The sequence below is a fragment of the Aphelocoma coerulescens genome, chromosome 23 (genome assembly GCF_041296385.1).
Source record: "Aphelocoma coerulescens isolate FSJ_1873_10779 chromosome 23, UR_Acoe_1.0, whole genome shotgun sequence".
Lineage (NCBI taxonomy): Eukaryota > Metazoa > Chordata > Aves > Passeriformes > Corvidae > Aphelocoma > Aphelocoma coerulescens.
In genome coordinates, this window is record NC_091036.1 from 945,718 (window position 1) to 970,965 (window position 25,248).

Consider the following 25,248-nt stretch of genomic DNA (forward strand, 5'->3'; position numbering starts at 1 on the left):
GGGAGGCGGCGGGAGGCGGCGGCGGGGGCGGGGAAGGGCCTTTGTTGCCGCCGCCCGCGGGAGGCGGGCGGTGGGTGCGGGCGCTGGGTGCGGGGCCGCCGCCGCCGCGCCGCCCTCCCGGCCCCGCCGCGCCCCCCCCGCGCCGCCGCCACCGCCCCGCCCCGGCCCCGCACGGCCACGGCCCGGGGACAGCGGGAGGGGGCGAGAAGGGGACGGGGGGGGGGGGGGACGGGGGAGGAGCCTGGGGGGGAGCGAGGGGGGCTGGGGCGGGTTGGGGGATCCTGGGGTGGATGGGGGGAGCTCGGGGCACAGAGTGGGGGGGACCTGGGTTGGATGGGGAGGGGATGTGGGGTAGATGGGGGGGACACACGGGGGGCTCTGGGAAAATTGGGAGGACCCTGGGGTAGATGGAGGGGGGAGCTTGGGGGACATTTGAGAGGGGTCTAGGACAAATTGGGGGGTCCTGGGGTAGATGGGGGGGGACCTGGGACGGATGGGGAGGACCATGGGGGACATAGAGGGGGGCAACCAGGTGGAGGCAGCAGCTCCTCCAGCCCTCGGGAGCTGGGGGGAGACCTGGGACGTATGGGGAGGGATCTGGGGCAGATGGAGGGGGCTGAGGTAGATGGGATGCGCTGGAACAGGTAAAGGAGGGCACTGGGACGAACTGGGGGCAGCCTGGGGTACGTATGGGGGGAACTGGGACAGACTGGCGAGATCCAGGGGGAGATGGGAGGGTCCGGGGGCAGCTGGGGACACCCAGGAGTAGATGGGGGGAGCCCAAGGTGGTGTTTGGGACACCTGGGGGGTAACCAGGGATTGGTGGGAGGGGAAAACCTTCGGCCGTTCCGGGAATCCCTCCCGGGCCGACAGCTGAACCAGCCCCAGCACCGTGCCTCAGTTTCCCCGTTCAAAAAAACCCGGGATAACGGTGGGGTCAGAGGGCGGGGCCATCCCAGTGACTTCCAGACACCTGCCAGGTGACCCTGGGGTGGCTCCGCTCGGAATTTGGGGGCTTGGTCACTCCGAGGGGCCCTGGGGGTGGTGCGGCTGTGGGTGAGCTGGGAGCAGAGGGATGGGGTGGGAATGAGCCGTTTCCACACGCGGGGGATTCCTCCTTTCCTGTGAAGGGCCTAAAACCGCACTGGGATTCTATAAACCCCCTCATTTACCCTCAAAATACACCCCGGGAGGGGCCCGGGGGGGCAGGGGGGGTTACTGGGACAAAGGAGGGAAAATAATCCAAATTCAGCCAAAACTGGAGCTGAACCCGCGGCTGGGGGGAGCAGGGACACGGCCCCCCACAAATCCCCCACTGAGCGTCCTCCCGCTGCCCCCGGGACTGGAAACTCAGGGAAGCCCTGAGGGGGTGGGAAACAGCGCGGGGGGCTCCGGGGGGCCCCGCCTGAGTGACGTCATTCGGTTTTAATTGTGCTGTAATTGGCAGAATCCAAATTTTTTTTTTTTTTTTTAAAGTGCATTAATAGAAGGAGCGAGAAGTTGGGGGGGGGGCAAAACCCGGGGAAAGGGGGGCAGGGGGGAGTCCCCGGGGTGAAGAGGGGGGTCCGGGAGGATCCCTGAGACGTTGGGGGGGTCCCAGAGAGGGGGGGAATCTCCGGGACAGTGGGGTGGCCCCGGAGCAGCGGGGGTCCCGGGCAGGGGGGTCCGGGGACGTCCCTGGGGCCGGGAAAAGGGGGGCTCTGGGGACAGGAGGTGTCTTTGGGGCAGGGGCGGTACTCGGGCCGAGGGGGGTGTCCCGGTGCAGTGGGGGGTCCCAGGGACACCGGGGGTTCCAGGGACACCGGGGCCACCCGGGCCGGGGGGTGTCCCCAGGCAGGGGGGTCCCCAGGCAGGGTCCGATCCCCAGGCACGAGGGTCCCCAGGCAGGGGGGGTCCCCAAGCAGGGTGGTCCCCAGGCAGGGGTGTCCCCAGGCAGGGGTGTCCCCAAGCAGGGGGGTCCCCAGGCAGGGGGGTCCCCAAGCAGGGGGGTCCCGGTGCAGGGGGGTCCCCAGGCAGGGGGGTCCCCAGGCAGGGGTGTCCCCAAGCAGGGGGGTCCCCAGGCAGGGGGGTCCCCAAGCAGGGGGGTCCCGGTGCAGGGGGGTCCCCAGGCAGGGGGGTCCCGGTGCCGGGAGTGTCCCAAGCAGGGGGGTCCCCAGGCAGGGGTGTCCCCAAGCAGGGGGGTCCCCAGGCAGGGGTGTCCCCAAGCAGGGGGGTCCCGGTGCAGGGGGGTCCCCAGGCAGGGGGTCCCGGTGCCGGGAGTGTCCCAAGCAGGGGGGTCCCCAGGCAGGGTCCGGTCCCCAGGCAGGGGGGTCCCGGTGCCGGGGGTGTCTCCAGGCAGGGTGTCCCCAGGCAGGGGGGTCCCCAGGCAGGGGGGTCCCCAGGTCGCAGCCCGGGCCCGGCGCGTTGCTGGGGCTGCACCGCCCCGCCGTGGCCGCCGCCACCCCTGCAGGGACCGGGCCGGGCCCGCAGGGTCCCCTCGTGTCCCCAGCCAGGGGTGGCACCCCAGGGGTGGCCCCTGAAGGGTGGCGGGGGCTTGTGGGGGCCCACAGGAGGGGCTGGGGGGGCGGAGGGCGCTGCCACCGGGTCCTTGTCTCGGCTGCGGCCGCGGTGGCTGCGGCAGCTGCGGTCCCCTCGTGTCCCCCCGTGTCCCCTGGTGTCCCCTCGTGTCCCCCCGTGTCCCCTGGTGTCCCCTCGGGCCCTGGGCGGTGCGATGGGACAGGAGTGGCTCAGCGGGTCCCGGCTGAGCTCACGGAGATCCCTTCGCATCCCTTCTCCAACCCGCAGCCGTGCTCTGGAGGGACCGAAGCAGGGCCGGCACGGAGCACCCGCGTCCTTCCCGTGTCCCCTCCGTCCCCCGGCTGGGCCAGCGGCTCGGGGTGAGAGCCGATCCCACCCCCAGCGCCTCGGGGTGAGAGCCGATCCCACTCCCAGCGGCTCGGGGTGAGAGCCGATCCCACTCCCAGCACCTCGGGGTGAGAAGGGTGCCCAGGGCTGAGCCCGGACCCGCAGCAGTCTGGGGGAGCAAACAGAGCCTGGGCACGCTCCCTTTCCTCTCCAGCCTGAATTAAACGCTCAGTGCTAAATTAAACCTCAAAATTCGATTTCTACTCCTGCTTTTCACCGTGTTTGTCCCCAGACCTGCAGCCAGGTGCTGCTGGCTGAGCTCCACGAGCACCACCAGATAAATGAGACCCCCAAAGGGTTCTGAGAGCTCTAAAACCCCAAAGGTCGAGTGCCCGTGCCCTCGGTGGCTCGGGGCGACACGGGGGCACAGGGTGGCTTCAGACCCGGGGCAGAAACGGGGCTGAAGCCCAAATCAGCTCCGGGGGAATTTAACACCGACAGGAGTGGGAAGAGATCAATCCCAGTCTGAGATCCCACATCAGTCCCAGTGCGGGGTCCCAGATCAATCCCAGTGTGGGGTCCCACATCAATCCCACTCCGGGATCCCAGACCAATCCCAGTCTGAGATCCCAGATCAACCCTAATCTGGGATCCCAGACCAATCCCAGTGCGGGGTCCCAGATCAATCCCAGTCTGAGATCCCACATCAACCCCAGTATGGGGTCCCACATCAATCCCAGTGTGGGGTCCCGGGGGTGCTGGGCCCTACTGAGGGTCGGGAATGGGGCGTGGGAAGAGTCCAGGCTACAAAACCCAACCCTTTCCAAGTGCTCAGCCAAAATAAGTAATTTCCTGTAAAATGGGGATTTTCTTCCCCTCCATCACTTTGCCACATCTTGCACAAATTCCCAGATTCATCGGGATTCCCCAAATGTCCCTCTGGGAACGGGGTTTTTAAATGCACCAAAGTGCAGCACAGGGACAGGGAAGGTCGGGGGAAAACTGGGAGGAAGGAGAGGCCGATTTTGGGGTTCTGTTCATGCAGGGGACAAAGTGGGGAGCTGGAGCTTCCCTAAAGAGGGAATTGGGGGAGTAAAGGACGCCGGGACATCATGGGGGCAGCAGGTGAGGGGAGGTGGAACCAGGACCAGCCTGGAGGGATGGGAGGACAAAAAGTGATCAGGAGATGAGAAGCACCAGGGAACAATTCCTGCCCAAGATCCCATCCAGCCCTGCCCTCTGGCACTGGGAAGCCATTCCCTGGCTCCTGGCCCTGAATCCCTTGGCCCCAGTCCCTCTGCAGCTCTCCTGGAGCCCCTTTAGGCCCTGCAAGGGGCTCGGAGCTCTCCCTGGAGCCTTCTCCTCTCCAGCTGAGCACTCCCAGCTCTCCCAGCCCGGCTCCAGAGGGGCTCCAGCCCTGCAGCAGCTCCGTGGATTCCTCTGGACTCTCTCCAGCAGCTCCAAATCATTGATTTTGGAGGCTCCAGGGCTGGAGGCAGCTCTGCAGGTGGGGTCTCAGGAGAATCCCCCCATCTCAGTGCCCTGGGGAACCCATTCAGGAGGAGGAACCTTTCCCTGCTCTCCATCCCAACCCTCCGGCACAGCTCCAGCCCTTCCCGGTGTCCTGTTCCCAGATTGAAGCTCCAAACTCCAACATTCCATGAAAATCACAGCTCCAGCCCTTCCTGGTGTCCTTCTCCCAGACTGAAGTTCCAACTCAACATTCCATGAAAATCACAGCTCCAGTCCTTCCTGGTGTCCTACCCCTGCTCCCAGGCTGAAGCTCCAAACTCCAATTAAACATCCCAACCCTTCAGCACAGCTCCAGCCCTTCCCAGTGCCCTGCTCCTGGGATGGAAGCTCCGAACTCCAATATTCCATGAAAATCACAGCTCCAGCCCTTCCTGGTGTCCTTCTCCCAGACTGAAGTTCCAACTCAACATTCCATGAAAATCACAGCTCCAGCCCTTCCTGGTGTCCTGCTCTTGCTCCCAGATTGACGCTCCGAACTCCAATCTCCAGCCCTTCCCAGTGCCCTGCTCCTGGATGGAAGCTCCGAACTCCAACATTCCATGAAAATCACAGCTCCAGTCCTTCCTGGTATCCTACCCCTCCTCCCAGATTGAAGCTCCACACTCCAACATTCCATGAAAATCATGGCTCCAGCCCTTCCCTGTATCCTGCTCCTGGATAGAAGCTCTGAACTCCAACATTCCATGAAAATCACAGCTCCAGCCCTTCCTGGTGTCCTACCCCTGCTCCTGGATGGAAGCTCTGAACTCCAACATTCCATGAAAATCACGGCTCCAGCCCTTCCTGGTGTCCTGCTCTTGCTCCCAGATTGAAGCTCCGAACTCCAATCTCCAGCCCTTCCCAGTGCCCTGCTCCTGGATGGAAGCTCCGAACTCCAACATTCCATGAAAAGCAGAGCTCCAGTCCTTCCTGGTATCCTACCCCTCCTCCCAGATTGAAGCTCCACACTCCAACATTCCATGAAAATCATGGCTCCAGCCCTTCCCAGTGCCCTGCTCCTGGATGGAAGCTCTGAACTCCAACATTCCATGAAAACCACGGCTCCAGCCCTTCCCTGCCCCCGGACTGACCCCAAATTCCCCACTGACCAACTCCACGGAGCCCAGAGCCAGATTCCAAAGTTCTGTATTTTTCAAAATAAAGATCACACGTTGTTTAGAGACAATCTACACAAGAGTTACAAAAAATAGTCGCCCAGGCATAAGCATACACAGGTTTGTTAATTATACACATATGGTTACAAGTGTGCTTGCAAAAAAGTTCATTGGAAATATACACAAGGCTCTGTAAATGTACACCGTGTAGTGTTACAATTCTATATTCAAACGAGGAAAATTGACAGTATGTTACATTCACTTACAAGTAGACAAAATGCAAAATACAGTTCATCTTCTGTACAAAAAAGGGGGAGGTGATTCACACTTTACAAGGTGAAAGGGGACTCTGATTGTAAGGAAAACTAGGGGGGGGCTGTACTTCTGCACTTTTTTGTTTCTTACTGTCACAAAAGAAGCAAAACATTACTTTGTAAGATTCAAAAAAACCACTATTTGGAACTGAATCAGGTCTGTAGAACATTTAGAAAGGATCTCTACCGTCCAACTAGGTGACAAATAAAACCAAGCAGTTATTTTTCTTCCTTTTTTGTTTTTAAACATTAACTAGGCTGTATAAAGAGAACATTTCCTTCAAAAGAAAAAATTTACTTCTGGTTGAAATTACAATTTACAATATACAACACTATATGCTACGACCATAAAAGGTGTGAATATACACTGAAATGCACAGGTTTTTGCTAATTCTTTTTTTTTTCCTGTTTTCTTACCAAAAAACGGGTTTTTATGTCGATTCAAACTTCTCCACATTTACATTACAGAGGTTTACAAATGTACAATTGTACAGTCAGAAGTATGTTCCACTACTAGGGTACATTATAGATACAGATCAGACATCAAAACAAGAAAATACTACAAATTTTTATATATGTAAAGTCTACACCAAGTATACACTATATATTTATAGAAGCAAGACCAAAGCCGAGTTGGATTTTTTTGTTTTTTTGTTTTTCCTCATGCTAAATAATCAAATTGTGTCTCTCCAGGTGAACAGAGGAGCGGGGCAGTTAAAAATTCCCCCCCAAATCCTCCCCTTTAAAATCATCTCTGGGTGTTTTCTCGAAACGCCAGCCAAGCTCCCTCCTCCAGCATGTCAGAGTCACAAATAAAATAGAAATAAAGCCATTAAAAAGTCCCAAAAATTGTATTTTGGTGCCTTTAAAACCGAACTTTAGCAAGCTGAATTTTTCTCTTTTCAGCATTTCTACCGGTGAACTCAAATCCCAACTTCTCGCTCATTTTTGGGCTTAAAAGGAGGAAAAAAAAACAACCCCAAAAAAAGGTATTTGCAAAAAATGATGAATTAAAAACGGGGTTATTTTTTTGTATTGTTTGTTTGTTGTTTTCAAACCAACCACCCTGAAAGTCTCCACATTTGGAATTATAGATACAACAGTGAACAAAAATGTGGCCTTCCATGTACATCTGAGACCTATGTACAAGAATTCTATACACCAGTAAAACAGCAGGGCAATTAGTTAATTAAAAAAAATAATTAGTACATGTTATGCATAATAAAATTAAAGAAATTTACAAAGGCTTCTCTTTTTTTTTTTGTTGTGGTTTTTTTTGTGTTTTTTTCTGCTTTTCTTGGTTTGTTTTTTTTTTTGTGGGTTTGTTTTTGTTGTTTTGTTGTTTTTTTTAGAACCGTCGCGGGTGGCGTGGGTGGGTTCTGGGATGGATTCTGGGATGGATTCCTGGGATGGATTCCTGGATCCTGGAGTGGCTCTGGGGGTGTCCCCTCCTCAGATGATGCCGTTGGGGGGGCCGCAGATGGGCCCCAAATCCACTCCGTTTTTCATGTAGTATTTCTCCAGCTTGGCCAGGATGTGCTTCCCGTAGGTGTACTTGCGCAGGGTGGCGATGTGAGGCCGGATCTGCCGGGAAGAGCAGGGAAACCGGGATTTAGGAGAGCCGGGATTCAGGAAAACCGGGATTTAGGATCATGGAGGGGGATTAAACCCACCCGCGGTGAGCTGAGATCCCGAACTCCCCGGGGGATTCTGCAGAGGGGAAGCACCGGGGCTCTGAATGAAAGGGATTCCCAGTGCCCGAGGGCAGGGCTGGGTGGGATCTTGGGCAGGAATTGTTCCCTGGCAGGGTGGGCAGGGGCTGGCATGGAATTGCCAGAGCAGCTGGGGCTGCCCCTGGATCCCTGGCAGTGCCCAAGGCCAGGCTGGACATTGGGGCTGGGAGCAGCCTGGGACAGTGGGAGGTGTCCCTGAGGTGGCACTGGGTGGTCCTTAGGGCACATCCCAACACAAACCATTCCAGGATTCCAGGATTCTGGAGCCCCTCTGGAGCCGGGCTGGGAGAGCTGGGGGTGCTCAGCTGGAGAGGAGAAGCTCCAGGGAGAGCTCCGAGCCCCTTGCAGGGCCTAAAGGGGCTCCAGGAGAGCTGCAGAGGGACTGGGGCCAAGGGATTCAGGGCCAGGAGCCAGGGAATGGCTTCCCAGTGCCAGAGGGCAGGGCTGGGTGGGATCTTGGGCAGGAATTGTTCCCTGGCAGGGTGGGCAGGGGCTGGCATGGAATTGCCAGAGCAGCTGGGGCTGCCCCTGGATCCCTGGCAGTGCCCAAGGCCAGGCTGGACACTGGGGCTGGGAGCAGCCTGGGACAGTGGGAGGTGTCCCTGCCATGGCAGGGGTGGCACTGGGTGGGATTTAAGGTCCCTTCCAACCCCAACCATTCCAGGATTCCATGATTTTACCATTTTCTCCTCTCCAAGTGGCAACAGCCTGGCCTGATGTCCAGCATTCCCTGCTCCAAGGGTGGCCACATCCCATCACTGACCATGAACAGGGAACCCACCCCAAACTCCTCATCCCGGCTCAGCAGCTCAGCCTCCAGCCCCTCCAATTCCCTCTCCACTCCAAGGACCCACATTCCAAGCACCACAAATCCAAGCCTGGTCCCCCATTCCCAGCAGGAATGCCACCTGTGCCCAGGAAAAGGAGCAGTGAAGCTCCAATTCCAACAATTCCTTCCACTTCTCCCCCTTTACTGCCACAACTGCTCAAATCCCTTTTTCAATTTAATTTTTTAAGATCAAAACTTCACTGAAATCCCATTTTTGGCCCCATCCCAGCCTGCTGTTTTCCACCATCCCAGCCATTCCCAGAGCCCCCGAGTCCGCTCTCCCAGGCTTTGCTGCAGCCTGGGATCACAGCTCAACTCCCAGCACTCGGGCCCATTTAGCTGTCAACCCGCAGCTATTTCTGACAGCCCCACTGATAATCTAATTTGCATTTTATTCCAACGAACGAGAAACTGTGGAATGTCAGGAGCAATCATTTGTACTTTTTTCTTTTTAACACAAATTCTAGATTAGTGCTACAGATTAGCAAATCCACGGCCCCTCTGGCACAGATAAATTGGGTGTATCCCTTGCCAGGTATCTTTATTATCTTTAGCATTTCTTGTGCACTAAAACAGATTTGGGGTTAAAAGAACGACTCTGAGTGACTCCTAAACCCAAGAGTCGCCATCCCTGAGGATTATTCCAGCTGCTTGTGTGGATTCCATGAATGTGGAGGTCAAAGCAGCTCCACACAAATTCCCGCTTTTTATAGAGAAATCAGTCTGGTTTAGTCAAGGATGCTTAAATTTAATAATAAAACCACTTCATTAGCATTTGAATGCCTGAATTTATTCACAGTTCCTGTTCACAGTAAATAAACCTCAGGTTTTCCATGCCTGGGTCAGTCAGGATTTCATTTCTCTGGCTGTACCCTGGGATTTTTCATTGAGTAACCCCAAGAAATGTCACTGAGGAAATGAAAACCATCCCAGTTCCATCCCCCACCTAAAGCCTGTTACTCTCCATTCACTGCCATTCCAAAGCCCTGCAAATGTGACCTTTCAAAGCAGGAAAATGAAGACATTCCCAGTTTCCAGAGCTCCTGCCCTTGGAGCAGCAGGCACAGGGCCCTGGGGATGGCAGCAAGGCAGATTTCATTCCAAATGTCTTAATTTGGGACAAATATGAACTCCTGGGATGGTTGTGCATTCAAACACTGCAGGGTAATGCTAAAGCAGGGAAGTTTAGGACATCAGCAGGAATTTCCCCATGGAAAGGGTGCTCAGGCCTTGGAACTGCCCAGGGAGGTTTGGAGTGCCCATCCCTGGAGGTGCCCAAGGAATTCTGGAGGTGGCACTCAGTGCTCTGGGGACAGGGTGGGGATGGGGCACAGAACAGCCTGGGTGGCCTTGGAGGGCTTTTCCAGCCTCAGGGATCCTGGGATTCCGGGAAGTGTCACACCAGAACTCATTGAAAAGTGAGAAACGGAGCGTTTGATCAACGGCTGCAGGCTCGGAGGGGGCACCAGGCAAGGGCAGTGGCCTTGGGAGGGACACGGAGGGACAGGTGGGGCTGGCAGGCACAGGGACACAGCACAGCAGGGGGACAGAGCCTGCAGGGACACACAGGGACATGGGCAGGGGGACAGAGCCAGGGGGACACACAGGGACATGGGCAGGGGGACAGAGCCTGCAGGGACACACAGGGACACGGGCAGGGGGACAGAGCCTGCAGGGACACACAGGGACACGGGCAGGGGGACAGAGCCTGCAGGGACACACAGGGACATGGGCAGGGGGACAGAGGGGGACAGAGCCTGCAGGGACACACAGGGATATGGGCAGGGGGACAGAGCCAGGGGGACAGAGCCTGCAGGGACACACAGGGACACAGGCAGGAGGACACAGGCAGGGGGACACACAAGGACACAGGCAGAGGGACACAGGCAGGGGGACAGAGCCCACAGGGACAGAGACACAGGAATACAAGCAGGAGGACATAGAGGGACACAACCAGCAGGGACACAGGCAGGGGGACACAGGCAGGAGGGAGGACACAGGCAGGGGGACACACAAGGACACAGGCAGAGGGGCACAGGCAGAGGGGCACAGCCCACAGGGACACAGCTGCAGGGACACAGAGGGACAGAGAGGGGGGACAGCCTGAGGCCTGGGTGGCTCCCAGGAGCGCTGCCCTGCTCCCATCCCGGATGTCCCCAGCTCCGGGCACCGTGGGGGCCCAGCGCCGCCAGCGCTGGCAGGAGAGCGGCGCCTGCTCCGTGCAGAAGTGGGTCACTGGGACACGGGCACCGCTGCCAGCAGCCAGCTGCAGCTAAACCCCAGCGCAGCTCCGTACTCCTCCAGAAAGCTGGAGAGGGATTTGTGACATGGGAATGGAGCGACAGGACACGGGGGAACGGCTTCACTCGGACACAGGGCAGGGCCAGATGGGATATGGGGAGAAATTCTTCCCTGGCCCCCAACATCAGCAGGACCTGGAGCTGCTGGGGAGAGTCCAGAGGAGCCCCTGGCGCTGCTGCAGGGCTGGAGCCCCTCTGGAGCCAGGCTGGGAGAGCTGGAGAGGAGAAGCTCCAGGGAGAGCTCCAAGCCCCTTGCAGGGCCTAAAGGGGCTCCAGGAGAGCTGCAGAGGGACTGGGGCCAAGGGATTCAGGGCCAGGAGCCAGGGAATGGCTTCCCAGTGCCAGAGGGCAGGGCTGGGTGGGATCTTGGGCAGGAATTGTTCCCTGGCAGGGTGGGCAGGGGTTGGCATGGAATTGCCAGAGCAGCTGGGGCTGCCCCTGGATCCCTGGCAGCGCCCAAGGCCAGGCTGGAGCAGCCTGGGACAGTGAGAGGTGTCCCTGGGGTGGAACTGGATGAGTTCTGAGGTCCTTTTCACCCCAAACCATTCTGTAATTCCCATCTTGCAGCTACTGAAACACCCCAACCCCTCTGCCAGCACTCCACCCGCAGCCTCATTTCCCTCCACACGCAGGTGCCGGTGCCAGGCTGTCCCTGCTCAGCCCCCAGCTGCTCACCTTGTGCATGACAATCTTCCTCTGGGCTGGCTCTGCCACGTCGATCATCTTCTGCACCACGTAGTTGGCGTACTGGTCCTTCATCATGGTGTATAAGGCACTGTGGGGGCCGTCGTTCATGGTGCACACCTCGTCGATGAGCATGGCCCGCTCCGTGCGCGACGCGTGCGTCACACACTTCTCCACCACGTTGCTGCAAGGGCACGGGGAGCCATCAGCAGGGAGGGGAGCAGGGAGAGGGGAATGGAGCTGGGAATGGAGCAGGGAGATGGGAATGGAGCAGGGAGAGGGGAATGGAGCTGGGAGATGGAGCAGGGAATGGAGCAGGGAATGGAGCAGGGAGATGGGAATGGAGCAGGGAGAGGGGAATGGAGCTGGGAATGGAGCAGGGAGATGGGAATGGAGCTGGGAGATGGAGCAGGGAATGGAGCAGGGAGATGGGAACAGAGCAGGGAGATGGGAATGGAGCAGGGAGATGGGAATGGAGCAGGGAATGGAGCAGGGAATGGGAATGGAGCTGGGAGAGGGGAACAGAGCAGGGAGAGGGGAATGGAGCAAGGAATGGAGCAGGGAATGGAGCCGGGAGATGGGAATGGAGCAGGGAGAGGGGAACGGAGCTGGGAATGGAGCAGGGAGATGGGAATGGAGCTGGGAGATGGGAACAGAGCAGGGAATGGAGCAGGGAGATGGGAATGGAGCAGAGAGATGGGAATGGAGCAGGGAGATGGGAATGGAGCAGGGAGATGGGAATGGAACAGGGAACGGAGCAGGAAATGGAGCAGGGAGATGGGAACAGAGCAGGGAGATGGGAATGGAGCAGAGAGATGGGAATGGAGCAGGGAGATGGGAATGGAGCAGGGAGATGGGAATGGAGCAGGGAGATGGGAATGGAGCAAAGAGATGGGAATGGAGCAGGGAGATGGGAATGGAGCAGAGAGATGGGAATGGAGCAGGGAGATGGGAATGGAGCAGGGAACGGAGCAGGAAATGGAGCAGGGAGATGGGAACAGAGCAGGGAGATGGGAATGGAGCAGGGAGATGGGAATGGAGCAGGGAGATGGGAATGGAGCTGGGAGATGGGAATGGAGCTGGGAATGGAGCAGGGAGATGGGAATGGAGCAGGGAGATGGGAACAGAGCAGGGAGATGGGAACAGAGCAGGGAGATGGGAAAGGAGCAGGGAATGGAGCAGGGAGATGGGAATGGAGCAGGGAGATGGGAACAGAGCAGGGAGAGGGGAATGGAGCTGGGAATGGAGCAGGGAGATGGGAATGGAGCAGGGAGAGGGGAATGGAGCTGGGAGATGGAGCAGGGAATGGAGCAGGGAATGGAGCAGGGAGATGGGAATGGAGCAGGGAGAGGGGAATGGAGCTGGGAATGGAGCAGGGAGATGGGAATGGAGCTGGGAGATGGAGCAGGGAATGGAGCAGGGAGATGGGAACAGAGCAGGGAGATGGGAATGGAGCAGGGAGATGGGAATGGAGCAGGGAATGGAGCAGGGAATGGGAATGGAGCTGGGAGAGGGGAACAGAGCAGGGAGAGGGGAATGGAGCAAGGAATGGAGCAGGGAATGGAGCCGGGAGATGGGAATGGAGCAGGGAGAGGGGAACGGAGCTGGGAATGGAGCAGGGAGATGGGAATGGAGCTGGGAGATGGGAACAGAGCAGGGAATGGAGCAGGGAGATGGGAATGGAGCAGAGAGATGGGAATGGAGCAGGGAGATGGGAATGGAGCAGGGAGATGGGAATGGAGCAGGGAGATGGGAATGGAGCAGGGAACGGAGCAGGAAATGGAGCAGGGAGATGGGAACAGAGCAGGGAGATGGGAATGGAGCAGAGAGATGGGAATGGAGCAGGGAGATGGGAATGGAGCAGGGAGATGGGAATGGAGCAGGGAGATGGGAATGGAGCAGGGAGATGGGAATGGAGCAAAGAGATGGGAATGGAGCAGGGAGATGGGAATGGAGCAGAGAGATGGGAATGGAGCAGGGAGATGGGAATGGAGCAGGGAACGGAGCAGGAAATGGAGCAGGGAGATGGGAACAGAGCAGGGAGATGGGAATGGAGCAGGGAGATGGGAATGGAGCAGGGAGATGGGAATGGAGCTGGGAGATGGGAATGGAGCTGGGAATGGAGCAGGGAGATGGGAATGGAGCAGGGAGATGGGAACAGAGCAGGGAGATGGGAACAGAGCAGGGAGATGGGAAAGGAGCAGGGAATGGAGCAGGGAGATGGGAATGGAGCAGGGAGATGGGAACAGAGCAGGGAGAGGGGAATGGAGCTGGGAATGGAGCAGGGAGATGGGAATGGAGCAGGGAGAGGGGAATGGAGCTGGGAGATGGAGCAGGGAATGGAGCAGGGAGATGGGAATGGAGCAGGGAGATGGGAATGGAGCAGGGAGAGGGGAATGGAGCTGGGAATGGAGCAGGGAGATGGGAATGGAGCAGGGAGCTGGGAATGGAGCAGGGAATGGAGCAGGGAATGGAGCAGGGAGATGGGAACAGAGCAGGGAATGGAGCTGGGAATGGAGCAGGGAATGGAGCAGGGAGATGGGAATGGAGCAGGAAGATGGGAATGGAGCAGGGAGATGGGAATGGAGCAGGGAGATGGGAATGGAGCAGGGAGATGGAGTAGGGAATGGAGCAGGGAACCGCGAATGGAGCAGGGAACCGGGCAGGGAATGTCTCCTCAGAGCTTTTCATCCCACCCCCCAGACACCTCCTGTGCTGCTACAGGGGCAGGTGACCGGTGCTGGCAGAGCTCAGCGGTGTCACACAGGACGTGGGACCTCAGCGGGGATGTGGGATATGGAGCAGCTCCCATTTCATCCCAGTTTGTGCCTTGGGATCTGAGTGGGAATTCAGGAACCGGACCAGGTCAGGCCAGTGTCCAGTGCTGCTGTGTGAGGTCAGTGCCCACCCTCACAGCACAGAAGCCAAGTTGTTGTTTTGGTTTTCTCCCCACTGGAACACGATGGGAATGCAGATCCAAGGTTAAAACAACAGGGAAATGCTCATTCAGGAATGAAGAATCTCAGCCAAGCAGAGGATTTCTGAAATTCCTGAATATATCAGCGAGCAGCCGGAGCTCTCTGGAGAGCCAGAAGTAGGGTACATGAAAGGGGACCGAGGGCTGTGCTGGCCTCATTTCCACATCCCTGCCTGACTCACGGGATCACCCTGCGGGTCTGCTCAGCTCAGGGGACCCTCCACTAATTAATGCTCCAGCTGGAAAGAAGTTTGGGAAAAAAGAGCCAGGCAAGGCAGGGAGGGAGAACCTGAAATAACGACGTGAACACCACCACGCTCTCCTAATCCTCATTAATGTTACACCTCCCTCGTGTCCCTGAGTATTCTCATCAGAGGAAAGGGGAATTCTGAGCCTTTGAAGAGCTCAGCCTTCATGTTCAAAGGGCTGGAAGCACATCCAGCAGGGATTCACGCAGGTGGGAAGCGTTGCTGTGTCCTGACATCCACAAAAACCTGGCTTTTCCTTCAGCCCCGTGTGGCTCTGCAGCAGCTGGGAGTGCTGCAGCTTCCCTCGGAGGGGCCCTCGAGTGTGACTCAAAGGGGACACAGCAAAAAGCTGGGAAATGATGCAGCGAGCGGGGATTCCTCTGGGAGAAGTGGGATGGGCTGGTGCTGCACTGATTTCCCGATGCCCTTGTGGCTGGACACAGCACCCCAGGGCAGTGAATGTTCTTATTATCCAAGGGCTAATAAGTGACAGCTTCAACCCCATGGAAATAAACCAGATAAAAACAGACCACACAAGAACTCCTGGTTAAATCAGGAGCTCGGATCGGGGCTGCTCTTCCACACCTCCATCCTCCTCCGTGATGAACTCCCCTGGCTGACACACCCCAGTTTATATTTGTTAATGTTATAAATAACAGTTTTTTAATTAAGCCAAAGGAATTTTCACCTCCTTTCACCCATCCCTAACTCTTGTGCAGCTCTGGGATGTGCCCACGCTCCCGGAGGGAGAATTTAAGGCAGGAATTCCTACCTGGCAAATTTATGTTGACTCAACACGAGCACGTTGCCTCTGATTTCTGCTACGATCTTGCTCTTGTCCTCGGGCCGGCCGTGCTCCAGGACGTGCTGGATAACGTAATTCCCATACTGATCCTGGTTGTGAGACAGCAGGAGGGGGTCACGAAAGGTGGAGAAGTGGACAGGAAGAATTCCCAGCAAACTGATTCCCAAAGTGCATTCAGAGTGAAAAGTTCAGCTAAAGATTAATTAGAATATTTGCTGTACAAATCACCTCGATAGTTTTTATTTCTGCAAAACTCTGCACTCTGGAGTGGTAGCAGGTAGTAAAATGATGCATTTTTGTAGCAGTTGAATTATTTATAAAACTTAAAATGATGTCCTTGCACAGGAAATGTCAATATCCTGCCTATTCCCGGGTTGTTTTTCCCTCTCTCCAGGTTCAAACCTACCAAATCCCACATCCTGGAGGGCTGTGCCGTGGTTGTGCCTATAGGACACTGTCCTTAAGCACATTCAAGTTCTGAATTTGGGAATATTCAGAGCACAGGATATTAACTTTCCAGTTCAGGGTACCAGAGGCATGGCCTCATGTCCATGTCCAACCTCTTCCCACTTCCCAACGCTGAGCACACAGGATTTGGGATATGCACCAGCTCAGTGGGAATTTGGGCTATGGCCCAGCTCCCATTTCACCCCAATTTGTGCCCTGGCATCTGAGTGGGAATTTGGGAACCGGACCAGGACTTGCTTTGCTGCTTTATCCATGTGCCCCCAGAGCAGAATCCACGTAAAACCCTGGCCCACCAGGTTCTCCCAAGGACTGCAGGGAGGAGGGAAGGCAGCCAGGAGGGGGGTGAGCACAGAACCAACTCTTCCTAAGAATTCCAATGGCTCAGCACCTCCTTTTCCTCGGAGCAGTCGGCTCCTGGCATCCCTTCTGCCCCTCCTTGCACCGGAGCGAGGCACCAGGACACGGGGCCCCCTCAGACAGGGAGGTGACACCGCCCTGACCTTGTCCCTGTGGCCACAGCAGGAGGTGCTGATGCAATTCCTGCTCGCTGTGCTCATTCCCATTCCTTTTCCAGGCGGGAATGCCGGTGATGCTCCCACAGGGCTCTGCAGGAGCTGTCCCAGCACTCAGCAGTGACCTGGGGCCACCCCCAGCCCCTCCCACACTGACCTGCACCAGCTGCTCCGTGTGCTGGTGGAGCTCCTCCAGGATGGGAAGGGTCTGCTCGGGAAGACAGTGCTCCAGGATCCTCTGGATCACCCGGCAGCCGTACGGGTGCGTGGACAGAGCAAACACCTGGGCACAAAGGACAAAGCACAGGCAGCAACATCTCATCAGTCCTTGGGAATCCCAGAAACCTTCCAGGATTCATGCAGGGAACGCCAGCTCCAGGCAGCACCAGCTGCAACTGGGAACACCCGCTGGGATCCCAGGCACATCCCATCCCTACCTGGGGAAGCCTCAGCTTCCCCATCCATGAAAAACAAGTGGCAAAACCTCTTGATTCATACAGAAACCCCTGGAACAACCAAGCATTGCTGGAACCTTGGTTATTTTCCCCAAATAATTCCAGCACACTGTTTGCCAGCACGAATTTTGAGCTCTTTAAGAAATGCTACGAGCCAGAAAAGTTAAAAATGCCCAGCAAAGGATTTTCCTCAACTGTTTGGATTTGTTTAAAAGCCTTAAGAGTGCTTAGGAGAAGTGACAACAAAGAATCTTTCTCATTTCTAATGGATTAGCAGATCCGTGGGTGAGAACATGACACGTTTTATTATTGCAGCTCCCTTTTCTGTCTGAAGCACCAAGTCCCGTTTGGTTGCTTTGATTTAACAACAGCAGCAAATCCGAGCACTGAAGTTTAAATCAACAGTCACACATTTTTAATGACTGGTGAGTAAACCCTGCAGGGAAACAGGGCTTGGAGTGCAATTAACAGCAGGGCAATCACCGGCAGGTGAGAAGTTTAATCTGCCGTGTGAAGGCGCAGATGAAACTGGGACGACTGGGCAAGGAAATGTCAGAGCTCCCAGAGATGCTTCTGCCTTCCCAAACTCCCCGTGGAAAATCCAAGCCTAAATTCTAACCAGGAGCAGCTTTCCAGCCAGAATCCTGCTTGTTTTGAGCCAGCCAAGCAAATCCCCACTTTCCCAGGATTCCAGCTCCTGGCTCCTGCTGTAACAGCCCCTGGCTGTCCTCACATCCCTGGAGCAAATCCTCAAAACTGCCCAAGTGCCCCTGCAAAGCCAATTCAACAGAGGTTGGGAACACCCAGAGCAGCACTTCTGTACTGGGAGCTGAGGCAGGCAGAGTAAAGCCAGACACAACTGATAGCCAGGACATCAACTCAGGAGAGGACACCAATAAAAAAGCAAAAAACCAGGAGAAATCAAGGACAATTGCCCTTTTCTAGATGCAGCTCCTGGTTTTTCCCTGCTCTGAGGCCCTTGGGAATCAGCATTCAGCATTCCTCTGAGCCACCTGCACAGACAGGGATCACAATGAAACTTTGCTCTCCTGTGCATCCCCCACTTTCCTCTCTGCTGCCCTCAAAGAGAAGCAAATCTAAAATGCACAAAGTTCACGAACTCTTTGGCTATCAGGGTCACCTGTCCCTAAAAGGGGATCAGCTCTGGGCTCAGAACCTGCTGGGATTTTACACAAGCCAGGTGATAATTAGGGAATTAATGAAGTTTAGACATGACTGAGGTACCCCAGCAGCACAAAACTCTGCTCACCACCTCCTCTAGGAAGAGGGATTAGGGACAGCCTTGTTCTCCCTCATCAAAAATACTCAATATTCCAGGGGAGCAGCCTCATGCAAGGAGGCTTTACTCTGACAGATCTGCTCCCCAAACTCGCCCTGCTCTGCTCCCCAAACCTGCCCTGCTCTGCTCCCCAAACCCATCCTGCTCTGCTCCCCAAACCCATCCTGCTCTGCTCCCCAAACCCGTCCCGCTCTGACCCCCAAACCCGTCCTGCTCGGCTCCCTAAACCCATCCTGCTCTCCCCCCAAACCTGCCTTGCTCTGCTCCCCAAACCTGCCCTGCTCTGCTCCCCAAACCCATCCTGCGCTGCTCCCCAAACCCACCCTGCTCTGCTCCCCAAACCCATCCTGCTCTAACCCCCAAACCCATCCTGCTCTGCTCCCCAAACCCGCCCTGCTCTGCTCCCCAAACCCGCCCTGCTCTGCCCCCCAAACCCATCCTGCTCTGCTCCCCAAACCCACCCTGCTTTGCTCCCCAAACCCGCCCTGCTCTGCCCCCCAAACCCGCCCTGCTCTGCTCCCCAAACCTGCCCTGCTCTGCTCCCCAAACCTGCCCTGCTCTGCTCCCCAAACCCATCCTGCTCTGCTCCCCAAACCCATCCTGCTCTGCTCCCCAAACCCCCCCTGTGCTGCCCCCCAAACCCGCCCTGCTCTGCTCCCCAAACCCATCCTGCTCTGCTCCCCAAACCCACCCTGCTCTGCTCCCCAAACCCATCCTGCTCTGCTCCCCAAACCCGCCCTGCTCTGCTCCCCAAACCCATCCTGCTCTGCTCTCCAAACCCATCTTGCTCTGCTCCCCAAACCTGTCCTGCTCTGCTCCCCAAACCCATCCTGCTCTGCTCTCCAAACCCATCTTGCTCTGCTCCCCAAACCTGTCCTGCTCTGCTCCCCAAACCCATCCTGCTCTGCTCTCCAAACCCATCTTGCTCTGCTCCCCAAACCTGCCCTGCTCCCCAAACCTGCCCTGCTCTGCTCCCCAAACCTGCCCTGCTCTGCTCCCCAAACCCACCCTGCTCTGCTCCCCAAACCCATCCTGCTCTGCTCCCCAAACCTGCCCTGCTCTGCTCCCCAAACCCATCCTGCTCTGCTCCCCAAACCTGCCCTGCTCTCCCCCCAAACCCGCCCTGCTCTGCTCCCCAAACCCATCCTGCTCTGAGCCCCAAACCTGCCCTGCTCTCCCCCCAAACCCGCCCTGCTCTGCTCCCCAAACCCATCCTGCTCTGAGCCCCAAACCTGCCCTGCTCTCCACCCAAACCCATCCTGCTCTGCTCTCACAGACCTGCCCAGAAATGGTAACAGGGATGTGACCAAGGACTCCCTCATGTGGCTGCATCAACCTCGCAAGCGATGGTCGCTAAAACTGAGAACTCCCAAGAGTTGAAGCCGCAGCCACTCCGAGGCTGCTCCAAGCAGGGCCAGGAGCTGGGCAGGGCCTCACCTGTCCCTTGAAGGCGTCGATGATGAACTGCAGGGACTGAGGCTGCACACACTCGATGCACTTCTGCACCACGTGGTTCCCGTTCTGGTCCTTGACGCACTTGAGCACGTGCCCGTCCAGCTCCCGAACCATCTCGTTCTACGGGAGGAGAGAGCACAAACAGAAAGCACCACCAGCATCCCCAGCTCAGGAGGGCACAGCTGGCACTGCTGGCCTGGGCAGGAATGGCACAGGAATGCTCCAGTGGCCACGAGATGAAGCTTTGCTGGGCTACAGCAACCAGCAGGGAAAATCCTGCTCTGCTGGTTAGAAAATCCTGCTCTCCCATTAGAACCTGGCCTGCTGGGAGGGTCCCTGGAATGGGAGCTTGGAGCTCCATTCCAACCCAATCCATCCTGGGATTGCAGGAAGATGAAGCCCTTCTTGATGAGCATCCTCTTCCATGTATCCAAATTAAAGAAATCCCAACTGATCCACAGTGCTCCTGTGCATCCCCCATTTTCCTCTCTGCTCCCCTCAAAGAGAAACAAATCTAAAATGCCCAAAGTTCATGAAGTCTTTGTGTATCAGGGTCACCTGTCCCCAAAACAGGGTCAGCTCTGGGTTCAGAACCTGCTGGGACTTTATAGAGATGATAATTAAGGAATTAATTAAGTTCAGATATGACTGAGGTACCCCACGTGCAGGCTGGAAGCTTCACTCATGAATAGAAATGACACTTCGGGGCATTTTAATGCTCTGACAAAATCTGGGTGAGTTCAGTTTTGTAGCTGAATCAAACCCAGGAATTTCGGGAGAGCTGAGTACTCAAACATGCCATTGTGGAGGAGACAGCAAATCCTTGGAGCAGCAGTGCTGGAGCCTGGCACTGCCCCACTGACACACTTGGCTCAGGCTCAGCCTAGAGGGAAGGACACTCCTAAAGCCTCTTTCAGATTTTTCATTTCATAACCTACACTGAGATTCCTGTTACAACCGTTCCCAACCCTTCCCGAGCCAGCCTGCCCAGCATCTTTTTCCTCTCAATTCATTGTTCCTGAAACCCTTGAGGGAAGAGCTTTATTAATGAGCTCTGAGTGGGGCTATCAGCCACATCTCTCCAAAGCCAGAGCGAGGAGCTCCTCATCCATCTCCCTGCAGGAGCACAGGATGTTGACCCACATAGCAATAACTTGGTGAATATTAAAGACAAAACTCTTCCTTCAAGGGATTTAAGAATCTCTTTTGATTCACTCTCATTCTCAGTTTTCCCTGTTTCCAGGCAATTAACAGAGAAGCAGCCCCACGGCCAGGGAAGGGGACAAGGAGGTGACAACGACACCCAAGGACGGTGGCACGGACTCCTCACGCACAAGAAACACCACAAACATGCCAGGAACTGAACCAAGGGAACACCAGGCACGAGGGGGACAGGAGGGGACAGCTCAGGAACGTCAAACATCAAGAAGAAAGTTAAAATTGAAACTTACAATTACCTGCTGGTCTGGGGGGATGAACTCCAGGGCCTTCTGGATCACCCTGCAGCCGTACATCTGCAGGGCCAGCGACAGCACGTGGCCACGGATGCGCTCTGCCAGCGCCAGCTTCTGCTCCAGGCTGCCAAACTGCGACAGGAAACACGGTCACTGCCAGGACAAACCCCTCCCTGGCCACTGGCACTGCCCTCCCACCCTGCAGACAGGAGCTGCCCACCGAGGAGGGTCAACCCCATGGGAAGGGGGGGGGTGAACGGGCACAGCCGGATGTGTTCTGTGTCTGCCTGGCACACCCCAAAGGGGCTGGAGCCACCAGGTGAACCCTGCCAGGCCACTAAGGCTGGACAGGTCACAGCCCCAAGGCTGCCAGAGCTCCAGGAGCACTGGGACAACGTGGCCAGGCACAGGGTGGGATTGTTGGGGTGTCTGTGCAGGGCCAGGAGTTGGACTTGAGCCCTGGGGGTCCCTTCCAGCTCAGGAGATTCTGTGATTCTGATTCTCAGTTACTGGGCAGAAGCACCAGAACAGCTGGTGGAGAAGGACCAGACCGGTGTCGAGAGAGAGGGACGGGGGTGGGACACAGCACTGAGCCAGCAGCTGCTGCTACTGGAGAAGCTTCTCCCGTGTTCCTCAATCCACGAGCACCAACAGCTCACCCTGGGCAAGTTCTGCTGGATCTGCATCTCACAGAGTCCCAGGGTGGGCTGGGCTGGAAGGGACCTTAAGGCTCAGCTCATTCCAAGCCCTCTCCCCCTTCCACTGGACATTTACATCTCCTGGATACGTTGCTGTTTACCCCCACACTTTTGCATCTCAAGGTGTTACTTTCCAGATGAATCTGAGTCCCACCCTCAGTGGCCCCAGCGGGAAAGATCCGACAGCCTGTGGGGAGGAGCTGGTGCCAGTGCTGACAGTTATCCGTGGTTTCAGCCTCAAGGCAGGGCTGTCCAGGCCCATCCAGCACCTCGGGACAGCAGGAACCCCAGGAAGAGCTGCGGGGGAAGGCAGCCTTACCTCAAAGAACTTCTGGATGACGTAATTCCCAAACACATCCACCATGAGCTGATAGGCCGCCTGCAGGATCTCGTTGAACACCAGCTGCCGCTCTGCTGGGGTGGCACGCTCCAGCTTCAGCTGAATAAACCTGAACAACAAGGCCTGGTGTGATGCCACGGGCACATCTGCTCATTCAAACCCTCTCCAAAGCCCCACGCGCGTGTTCCAGAAACCACCATGAAAAATCCTATTACGCATGAAGCACTTCCATTACCCTGAGCGTCCTATTACAAGTTAAATACCCAAATTAAAGACCTTTTAGTGACCCACAACTCTTGCAAACAGTTTATCCAGCCATCTGAAAGCTCGGGGTGGGCACAGCCATGAGGTCCACGGCCACATGTTGGAATCCTCATTCCAAGCAAAGCAGATCTCAATGGAATAATGCAGCAAATCTCGTGTCCAGCTGGCTTTTAAAATGAAATAAGCTGTGCCAGTGGGATGAGTGAGCAAACCACAGAGCAGGGAAGCTCCTTTTAGAGGAGGAATTCCTGCTACCAGCCCTTGTCCCCAGCCTAGGAAGGGCAGGAGTGTGACCTGTCTGCTTGGCTTTCCCCACTTATCCTTTGCTCTGCCTCGGCTTTGGGAGGCACCAAATTTGAGCTTTTTTACTGCTTCCGCTGCCTTTGCCTCCATCCTCAGCTTCCTCCCACCTCTCCTGCTGCCCTGGCAAGGACTGAGTTCCCAGAAGCCTCCTGGGGGCGGAGGGCAGGACGGAGACGACGCCGAACAACGCGACGGCGGGAACCAACCACGGCACCGAACCAACAGCACCGGACGGCGGGAACCAACCGCGGCACCGAACCAACAGCACCGGACTGCGGGAACCAACCGCGGCACCGAACCAACAGCACCGGACTGCGGGAACCAACTGCGGCACCGAACCAACAGCACCGGACTGCGGGAACCAACCGCGGCACCGAACCAACAGCACCGGACGGCGGGAACCAACCGCGGCACCGAACCAACAGCACCGGACTGCGGAACAGCCGGCGCTCCCTCGAGGCTCCCCCTCCCACCTGGAGCCGTGCTGGTCCTGCGAGAACTCCATGATGTGGCCGGCGATCTCGCGCAGCTGCAGGTTGGGGTAGCGGTTGTTGCGGAAGTCCTCGAGCAGGCGGCTGCGGCCCGAGGGCATCACGTCGGACATCCCGTAGCGCAGGCGGGACGAGGGGAACAGGGCGCTGCTGGGGCTGAAGAGGCTCGAGGCGCTGCTGGCGCTGCGGTACTTGGCCTCGGCCCCCGGCGCCGCCGAGATGTAGCGGCCGCTGCCGTTCGTCAGCCCCCCTGCAGGGAACAGGGCAGGGATGGGATTGAGGGGATTGATGGGATTGATGGGATTGATGGGATTGAGGGGATTGATGGGATTGATGGGATAAGGGAACAGGCAGGGATGGGATTGAGGGGATTGATGGGATTGATGGGATTGATGGGATTGAGGGGATTGATGGGATTGATGGGATATGGGAACAGGGCAGGGATGGGATTGAGGGGATTGATGGGATTGATGGGATATGGGAACAGGCAGCAATGGGATTGAGGGGATTGATGGGATTGATGGGATAAGGGAACAGGGCAGGGATGGGATTGAGGGGATTGATGGGATTGATGGGATATGGGAACAGAGCAGGGATGGGATTGAGGGGATTGATGGGATGTGGGATTGAGGGGATGTGGGAACAGGCAGGGATGGGATTGAGGGGATTGATGGGATGTGGGATTGAGGGGATGTGGGAACAGGCAGGGATGGGATTGAGGGGATTGATGGGATGTGGGATTGAGGGGATGTGGGAACAGGCAGGGATGGGATTGAGGGGATTGATGGGATGTGGGATTGAGGGGATTGATGGGATATGGGAACAGGCAGGGATGGGATTGAGGGGATTGATGGGATGTGGGATTGAGGGGATTGATGGGATATGGGAACAGGCAGCGATGGGATTGAGGGGATTGATGGGATTGATGGGATATGGGATTGAGGGGATTGATGGGATATGGGATTGAGGGGATTGATGGGATTGATGGGATATGGGAACAGGCAGGGATGGGATTGAGGGGATTGATGGGATGTGGGATTGAGGGGATGTGGGAACAGGCAGCGATGGGATGGATGGGATTGAGGGGATGTGGGATTGATGGGATGTGGGAACAGGCAGGGATGGGATTGAGGGGATTGATGGGATTGATGGGATTGATGGGATTGATGGGATTGATGGGATATGGGAACAGGCAGCGATGGGATTGAGGGGATTGATGGGATGTGGGAACAGGCAGCGATGGGATTGAGGGGATATGGGAACAGGCAGGGATGGGATTGATGGGATTGATGGGATGTGGGATTGAGGGGATTGATGGGATTGATGGGATTGATGGGATATGGGAACAGGCAGGGATGGGATTGAGGGGATATGGGAACAGGCAGGGATGGGATTGATGGGATTGATGGGATGTGGGAACAGGCAGGGATGGGATTGAAGGGATTGATGGGATGTGGGATTGAGGGGATTGATGGGATATGGGATTGATGGGATATGGGAACAGGCAGGGATGGGATTGAGGGGATTGATGGGATGTGGGATTGAGGGGATTGATGGGATATGGGATTGATGGGATATGGGAACAGGCAGAGATGGGATTGAGGGGATTGATGGGATATGGGAACAGGAAGCGATGGAATTGAGGGGATTGATGGGATTGATGGGATATGGGAACAGGCAGAGATGGGATTGAGGGGATTGATGGGATCGAGGGGATTGAGGGGATTGATGGGATATGGGATTGAGGGGATTGATGGGATATGGGAACAGGCAGGGATAGGATTGATGGGATTGATGGGATGTGGGAACAGGATGGGATTGATGGGATATGGGAACAGGCAGGGATGGGATTGATGGGACATGGGATTGATGGGATTGATGGGATGGGATTGATGGGATATGGGATTGATGGGATATGGGATTGATGGGATATGGGATTGATGAGATTGATGGGATTGATGGGATATGGGAACAGGGCAGGGATGGGATTGAGGGGATTGATGGGATATGGGAACAGGGCAGGGATGGGATGGGATTGATGGGATATGGGAACAGGATGGGATGGGATTGATGGGATGTGGGATTGATGGGATATGGGAACAGGCACGGATTGATGGGATATGGGAACAGGATGGGATTGATGGGAT

At 56.5% G+C, this 25,248-nt stretch overlaps 1 protein-coding gene across 8 annotated transcripts in view; it reads right to left on the bottom strand.

The window, feature by feature from the left end:
- Positions 1 to 5,486: 5,486 nt before the first annotated feature.
- Positions 5,487 to 25,248, bottom strand: part of PUM1 (pumilio RNA binding family member 1) — an 83,307-nt gene continuing 63,545 nt past the window's right edge. For 5 of the 8 annotated variants that reach the window (XM_069035765.1, XM_069035759.1, XM_069035763.1 and 2 more), the window contains 8 exons: positions 23,084 to 23,351; positions 22,023 to 22,152; positions 21,003 to 21,137; positions 19,534 to 19,671; positions 16,499 to 16,624; positions 15,329 to 15,450; positions 11,323 to 11,515; positions 5,487 to 7,369 (listed from right to left, as the gene is read on the bottom strand). In XM_069035765.1, coding sequence (XP_068891866.1) covers positions 7,238 to 7,369; positions 11,323 to 11,515; positions 15,329 to 15,450; positions 16,499 to 16,624; positions 19,534 to 19,671; positions 21,003 to 21,137; positions 22,023 to 22,152; positions 23,084 to 23,351 — 1,244 coding nt within the window. In that variant the 3' untranslated portion in view covers positions 5,487 to 7,237. The remainder of the gene's footprint in view (positions 7,370 to 11,322; positions 11,516 to 15,328; positions 15,451 to 16,498; positions 16,625 to 19,533; positions 19,672 to 21,002; positions 21,138 to 22,022; positions 22,153 to 23,083; positions 23,352 to 25,248) is intronic. The other 3 variants (XM_069035761.1, XM_069035764.1, XM_069035760.1) reach the window with 1 other exon arrangement.